Here is a 7,500-nt window from a genome sequence, read left to right as displayed (position 1 = left end):
TATCATTATCATCATTTCTGTCATTATTACTATCATCATTATTATTATTATTGTCATAATAATTATTACTAACACAATTATCATTATCATCAATATCATCATGACCTCGGTGGGGTTGTCCATGCAATTATTCTGCAACATGAACTGAGCGCTGACCTGCAACTGACCTTGACCTATAGAATGACAACAAAGGCAGTGCTAATGCTAAAGCTCATTGTTATCACTGAATCAATGTCAATCATCATCGTCTTTATCATCATCACCAACACCATCATCATTTTATATTCATCAAAGTCGTCATCATTAACACCGTGACCGCCATCTTCATCATCAACAGTATCTTCTTCTTCTTCCTCCTCCTCCTCCTCCTCATCATCATCATCATCATCATCATCATCATCATCATCATCACCACCACCATCACCATCATCATCATCACCATCACCACCACCATCATCATCACCATCACCACCACCATCATCATCATCACATTATCATCATCATCACCATCACCACCATCACCATCTCCATCATCAGGAAGGAATACAGGAAAGCAGGAAGAGAAAGAGGAAGGAAGGAAGGAAGGATGAGAAGGAGGGAGAAAGAGAGTGAGAAAAGAAAAAAAAAGTGTAGAGTGAGAGGAGAGGAAAAACAGAAGATAAATTCGAGAAGAAGATTATTGAAACTATGAAAATAAAGATAAAAGGGGAGATAGCGAGAATGAAATCGAAGAGAGGAAATGGAACTGAAGAAATAGAAGAAGGTAGGATAACCTGTGATAAATGCTCTAGAAAGAACAAAGAGAATTTTGGGGGAATAGATGAAAAGACAAAGAAGGGTGAGAAAGAGGAGAAAGAAAAGAAAAGAAAAGGAAAGAGAGAGAGAGAGAGAGAGAGAGAGAGAGAGAGAGAGAGAGAGAGAGAGAGAGAGAGAGAGAGAGAGAGAGAGAGAGAGAGAGAGAGAGAGAGAGAGAGAGAGAGAGATAAATAGATAGATAAATAGACATACATAGTTAGGTAAATAGATAGATAGATAAATAGAGAGAGAGAGAGAGAGAGAGAGCGGAAAAATACTGAAATAGAAAAGGTTAAAATTGAATAATAAGATAGAGAGAATAAAAGATATGATAAAGAAGAAGAGAGGAAGAAAATCAGGTTAAATATGACAAAAAGGTTAGTTGAGATAAAAGAGATATGAACAATGGCAAAGGTAGAATGAAAGAAATGATAAATAGAGGAAACACAGAAAACGCTCATATTATCGCTTAATATCAAAGATACGGATAATCCTTCTTTAAACTATTTAGAATAGAAATATGTCGCACAGATTATATAGTTCAAGGACTGAAGTTATTTAGAATTCATTTAGTTTTAACAATTAAAGTAATTCAGTTGACATTTCAAATGATAAAAATACAATTGTTAGTGAGGTGTGTATTCTTAGTGTATTATCTAATTATCATGATAGTATAGATCATTTTGTTTATATGCTATTAATATATTATCATTATCCATATTGAAAATATATAGAAGACTGTGGTGAATCTTTCCAAATATGGTCAATGACGTCACAGACAGACCTTAAGTGCATTCTCAAGTAAGGGAATTTTCGTCTAATTCTTATATTCTGACCCAAGTTAAACCCAACCACATTTAGTGCAAAATAAATAAAAAATACTAAAATATATCAAGGTTAGTTCTACCATTCATAACCGGATATATTTTTAAAATATACTCAACACAATCCATTCCTAATTACTTGAACAATGGCGAAAGAAATTTAACCACACAGCTCTAAAAACCAACCAAATTATAATCCAAACCATACACACCATCCACAAACGGAAATAATTCGAAACCAGACCCACCATTTTCACGCAACAACGAACGTCCATGTTTTGTTTTTATTCGTGTCTTTCTTTTTCGTCTTTGATTGTTGTTCTTGTTCTTGTCTCCGTCCACCTGTTGATTCTGGGTGAGGTAGGGGGGCTTTTCACTCATTTACGGTTGGGAAAGATACTCCGGGAGGTTGATTTTGACTTGAGATAAGGGAGAAAGGGAGGAATTGTTGCCATGAGGCGCGTGTCGTCTTTTAGGAAATATATTTTGTGGGAGGTGACTTTTTCCTATTGTTTTTCTTTTGTCATTTTCATTTTTTTTTTTTTTTTATTGTTTTGTCTGGTTTTGGTTTGATATTTGGTTACAGGTTGTTGTTCTTTTGGCTCTGAAAGCGGTTTATCTTGAGTTGATAGATTGTAAAGGGATTTTTTTTTTACTCGTTTTAACGTTTTGTTTCGTCCTTATAGAAAATAAAAAAGGGATTTGCGGATTTTAAAAGAGATTAGAAAAAGGTGAATGGATTTATTTACAGGGTGGGGGGAGGGGGCATGTGTTTATTTGACATGTTCCTGGTAAGCAAATTCAGAATAGTTGAAGTCAGAGGTTGTTTGACCGGCAGTGTTGTATGCCATATCAGAAGTAGTTAATTTAATATGCCTGTGTTAGTATTATTATAATTTGAGGCGAGTGTAGTATAATATTATTGTGTTGAGATGTAATATATGCTATTTATGCTAGTTGATTATAATGGTAATGTTCTGATATAGAGTAGTACTTGCAAATTAAGTTATGATATTAGTAAAGTACATATTATATGATTTCATTGCCTGCTAATTATATTAACACTATAGGCTAGTTAACCCAATGACATCATATGACATGTATGGTAAAGTTGTGCCCCATTTCTGGATGACAGTGACACATACCGTGACAGAGAAGATTGTTCCCTCGTTCACAGCCCCAGAATCACGGAGTTTTGATAGGCTGATGGTGATAGCCATAAAGCTAGAGAGTTCTGCTGTTACTCTAGATCATATTTATTAATGTTTTATATCGAAGAGTGATGTGTGGCTTGTCCAGAATCAGAGGCATCTATTGCAGGTGATGTTTTTATTGATCCCTGCACAGTGGCAAGTACGCTCCTGTTATTTCCAGCTGCTATTGGGCTAAAGAACTCGAATGGCTAGCAAATGTTTCACGAAGGGCATATCAGAAGGAGATGATATTTTTTTAAGTATACTGAGAAAAAAATTATATTTTTTAAAGTATACTAAGAAAAAAATTATATTTTTAAAAGTATACCAGGAAAAAACATAATTAAAAAAAATATACTAAGAAAAATATCTGTGTAAACATCTTGATTTTGGAAATGTTAAGACTAATACTTTTGAAAGAAACATATAATATGAAAATAGAGTAATTCAAGAAAGAATAATAAATTCAACTTCAATGTACAGGGCCTAAAAGATGCAACAATCAGATAAATGTTCTTAACCCTTCTGAGACAAGCTGCAACCTAAGATGTTTGGGCTAAGCTAGGCTTCTTAAGATTTCTATTATTTTCTAGGCTTAACCCATTTCATATGGGTGTCATGACATATATGTCAGCACGGGTTAGGCCTAAGAGACGGGTGTCAATGCGTATATGACACGACATCGGGATCTGCTCACAGTTGAAGCGCGCACACAGTCATGTAGTATTATGGCTGGAACGGCTTTAGCTCTAGAGCTACAGGGTTCCAAAGTCAGCCTAGACTTGTATTTTATGATGGATTTATGGAAAAATATTGTTTAGGCTAGTCTGTGCTACCCACAGGGCAGAGAAAACCCTTTCCCCATCCCTCTCATTTTTAGCCTGTGCCGCTAGTGTCATAGACCGCCCGCCTTGACGGCCAGTTAGGCAATGGGTTAAGGTATGAAATATAAGTCTACATGAGATATATTGCTTAAAGTGATACAGTTTAGTGTTTGGTGTATTAGTTCATCATACCGAAAGAAATCAATAGCTTTTAATTTCAGTGAAAGGGAAAATACAGTATGAAAGTGATCCGACCCAGAAAAAGACTGGTTGTGGAATGGTTAAGAAACCAACTGAGATTCTTGGAGAGATATTATAAAACAAAAAATCAGCCATCCTTACCACTCATGTAATAAGATGATAAGACAGAAGTGGATACTCCTAGAATGTGAATATTAGTAGTTTCCTTGGTGCGTAGCAAGGGTACTCTATTATAAGAGCACTATGTAAATATTCTTTTAACCCATTGTTCGCGGTATTAAAAAAAGGTCTGTGCAGTAGGATGGCTGTTTTACATGTCTGGCATGGTGCCATCCACGTCTATGACCGACTCTGCCTTTGCAGCAAATCATACCATCCACTGCTAATAGGTTAACCCTTTCCCGACGGGGCATGTGCTACGCGAAAACCTCTATGCCAGGCGATTGCAATATTGCATTGTAATCGTCACACTGGCATGACAGCTCGGCATCGGGAATTTAGCTGTGTCACACGAGTGTGATGCACTGTCGTCATTGGGTTAAATACATATGACATAGATCATTCTACCATTATTTGTAATCTGTTGGTTTTGTCTCAGAGCTTTGTAAATGCAGATGTAATGTAAACTAGGAAAGACGGATATGATGTAAATATTATTTTAAGACTATATTGTAAAGTAAAAAAAAAAATCAAATGTAAAATATTTATATCCACCCTCTCTCCTCCAACCCCAGAGCAAGTCGGCAACACAGACACTGTCCCCAAAATGACGTCCAACCAGCCCTTTAACACCAGCACGCCCGCAGACGAGCAGTTTGATTTTTTATTCAAAATTGTCGTCATCGGAGACTGCGGTGTCGGGAAGACATGCGTCGTCCAAAGGTTCAAGTCAGGCATGTACATCGAACGCCACGGCAACACAATCGGCGTAGATTTCTCCATGAAGACGGTTAATGTCGACGCAAAAAAGGTTAAGGTAAGTTGGGTTCTTTCTTTTTTCTTTTCTTTTTTTATTATTGTCACTTACAGTTTTTTCTTTCCTTCTCATTTCTTTCCTTTTTTCTTTCTTTTACTATTTTGCTTTTACTTTTTTGTAGTTTCAAAGCCCACTACGTTGAAGATGCTATGAAGGGCTGCACTTCAAACGGCATTCCGCAAACCTATACTTATAAGCACCCCTGCCTTTATGTCATAGCTGCTCCTAGCTGAAAAAACTCCAACAATTCCTCGGATTTCCATATCTATTTGCTTGAAATGTTAAGAGACTCGTATCCCATTTAAAATATTCCCCTTGATAGGCAACCAATGCTATTCCATCAGCACAGTTATTTCCAGATAGGGTGGCAGACCCACAATCAGTATTGCAACTTTACTTTGATATTTTGCATCTTCCAATCGATAGGTGGCATGATTATGATGGAGCATCTTACTTGTTAACTCATATGAATATTCCCCTGTAAAGGCAAAGTTCCTCTGCTGACATTGAGCCACACCGATCACTTTATTACTATGGTTGCTAAAAGACATATTACTGTTTAGTATCACTCGTGTATCTTTTACCAATTTCCTTTCTTTTCTTTTTGCTTTTCCTCCTTCTTCATTTCATTTCCAAATGTTAAACAAGTGACACATTTTGTGAAGCAGATATTCACTAATTTGTTGATTTTTTATTTCTTATTATTATCATCATTATTATTTTGCATTTTATTAAATCATATCATTTTCCCTTAATTTTTTTTTATATTTTTCCTACTTCAGCTCCAGATCTGGGACACAGCAGGTCAAGAACGCTTCAGAACCATAACACAGAGTTATTACCGCTCTGCTAATGGAGTGATCATTGGTAACTTTGATTTTCAATATTACTTTGGGTGTTGTGTTAGAACTTTCGGGAACTTTTGGAAGAACTTGTAGGTGTTGTGTTAGAACTTTCGGGAAGTTTTGGAAGAACTTGTAGGTGTTGTGTTAGAACTATTTGAGTTAATTCCAAATTGAAGAATGGATTGTTTGTAACTAGGCTAGGTAGATGTGTTATTTGAATTCATTGGGTCTGGGGTGTCAAAATCATTTACTAGAGCTTAGCAGGTATGATGTGAGCACTCTGTATGCAGACCAGATAAAATAACTGTGAGCATATTGTGATTACTTCTTAGCTTGGTAATGTGGCATATTAAGAAATGTGGGTTAATTGTCTTGCATTCACTGAACAAGTTATGAACAAGTAAACAAAGTCAGATATTACTTATGTAACTCAGTACACAGTATGTGGGCCTGAAAGGATAAGTATGAACAGGGTAATCACTTGCTGAAATCATAACATGAAAATAAGGAAGCTGGATTTAGTTGACTCTTGTATATGTGTGTGTGTGTGTGTGTGTGTGTGTGTGTGTGTGTCTCAGATCTAGCGAGGCTTCTATTTAAAGTGAAATAATCCTGTAATGAATGGGTAAAGATGTAGAACCGACTCCCTGACAAGGACTAGCACCTTTACCACTCTGAGCATAACCCAGAGAGAGCAGTACTAAATCATCTTCTTAATAATGTAAGACACAGAGTATGGCTGGAGCTGCATACAGGTTGCAAGCTACATGTAATAGTGTGTCAGGTCAAATGTTTGACACCCCTGCATTAGATGGTAGCTTTATTAAAGCTTTTTATAGTCAGTGTTTGTCTGAATATAAACAGATTTACGCACATTTCATGAAAAAGAAATCTTTATACACATATAGAGTAGAATTGGTTAGAAAAAAAAAGCAATAATTACTTTTTTTTTCATCTTTTTGATAGTGTATGACATCACGAAACGTTCGTCATTCCTCAGCGTACAGAGATGGATGGATGAAGTTCGCCGATACACCCACCCACAAGTAGCAATAGTTCTAATCGGTAAGTGAGATATAGGGAGATTGTGTGTGTGTGTTTGTGTGTGTGTGTGTGTTTGTGTTTGTATTTGTGTTTGTGTTTGTGTTTGTGTGAGAGAGAGAGAGAGAGGGAGAGAGGGATGTGTGTATTTGTCTTCATTTTTTTATGCTGTATAAAAAAATCTCAACAGGTAACAAATGTGACCTGGAGACCTTACGTGAAGTGGAGTTCGAGGAGGCTGAGGCTCTTTGCGAGGTCGTGCCAGAGATTATGACGGTGATGGAAGTCTCGGCCAAGGACAACACCAACGTGGACGACACTTTCTTCCACCTTGCAAGTGAGCTCAAGGTAAGTGAGCTGGATAGTGTAAATACAGAGTTTCTTTCTCTATTTCTCTCCCTATCTCTTTCTCTCTCTCTCTCTCTCTCTCTCTCTCTCTCTCTCTCTCTCTCTCTCTCTCTCTCTCTCTCTCTCTCTCTCTCTCTCTCTCTCTCTCTCTCTCTCTTTCTTTCTCTCTGTCTTTCCTTCTCTCTCTCTTTCCTTTTCTCTCTCTCTCTTTCCTTTTCTTTCTTTCTTTCCTTTTCTCTCTCTCTCTCTCTTTCCTTTTCTTTCTTTCTTTCCTTTTCTCTCTCTCTCTTTCCTTTTCTCTCTCTCTCTCTCTTTCCTTTTCTCTCTCTCTCTCTCTTTCCTTTTCTCTCTCTCTCTCTTTTCTTTTTTCTCTCTCTTTCTCTTTTCTTTTCTCTCTCTTTCCTTTTCTCTCTCTCTTTCCTTTTCTCTCTCACTCTTTGCTCTTCTCTCTCT

General features: G+C 36.8%; 1 protein-coding gene across 2 annotated transcripts in view; it reads left to right on the top strand.

Moving 5' to 3' along the window:
* The first annotated feature begins 1,869 nt into the window (after positions 1 to 1,869).
* The window catches only part of Rab19 (RAS oncogene family member Rab19), an 11,069-nt gene continuing 5,438 nt past the window's right edge, over positions 1,870 to 7,500 (top strand). The window contains exons 1-5 of one of the 2 annotated variants that reach the window (XM_043002589.2): positions 1,870 to 1,974; positions 4,572 to 4,813; positions 5,596 to 5,680; positions 6,625 to 6,723; positions 6,890 to 7,047. In XM_043002589.2, coding sequence (XP_042858523.1) covers positions 1,893 to 1,974; positions 4,572 to 4,813; positions 5,596 to 5,680; positions 6,625 to 6,723; positions 6,890 to 7,047 — 666 coding nt within the window. In that variant the 5' untranslated portion in view covers positions 1,870 to 1,892. Of the gene's footprint in view, positions 1,980 to 4,571; positions 4,814 to 5,595; positions 5,681 to 6,624; positions 6,724 to 6,889; positions 7,048 to 7,500 lie in introns of both variants that reach the window. The other variant, XM_043002597.2, reaches the window with a different exon arrangement.

This window comes from Penaeus japonicus, unplaced genomic scaffold (assembly GCF_977035675.1).
Source record: "Penaeus japonicus unplaced genomic scaffold, GWHDUDI00000001_assembly GWHDUDI00000026, whole genome shotgun sequence".
In the NCBI taxonomy this organism is placed as follows: Eukaryota; Metazoa; Arthropoda; class Malacostraca; order Decapoda; family Penaeidae; genus Penaeus; species Penaeus japonicus.
This window is presented reverse-complemented; position numbering and strand designations above follow the sequence as displayed.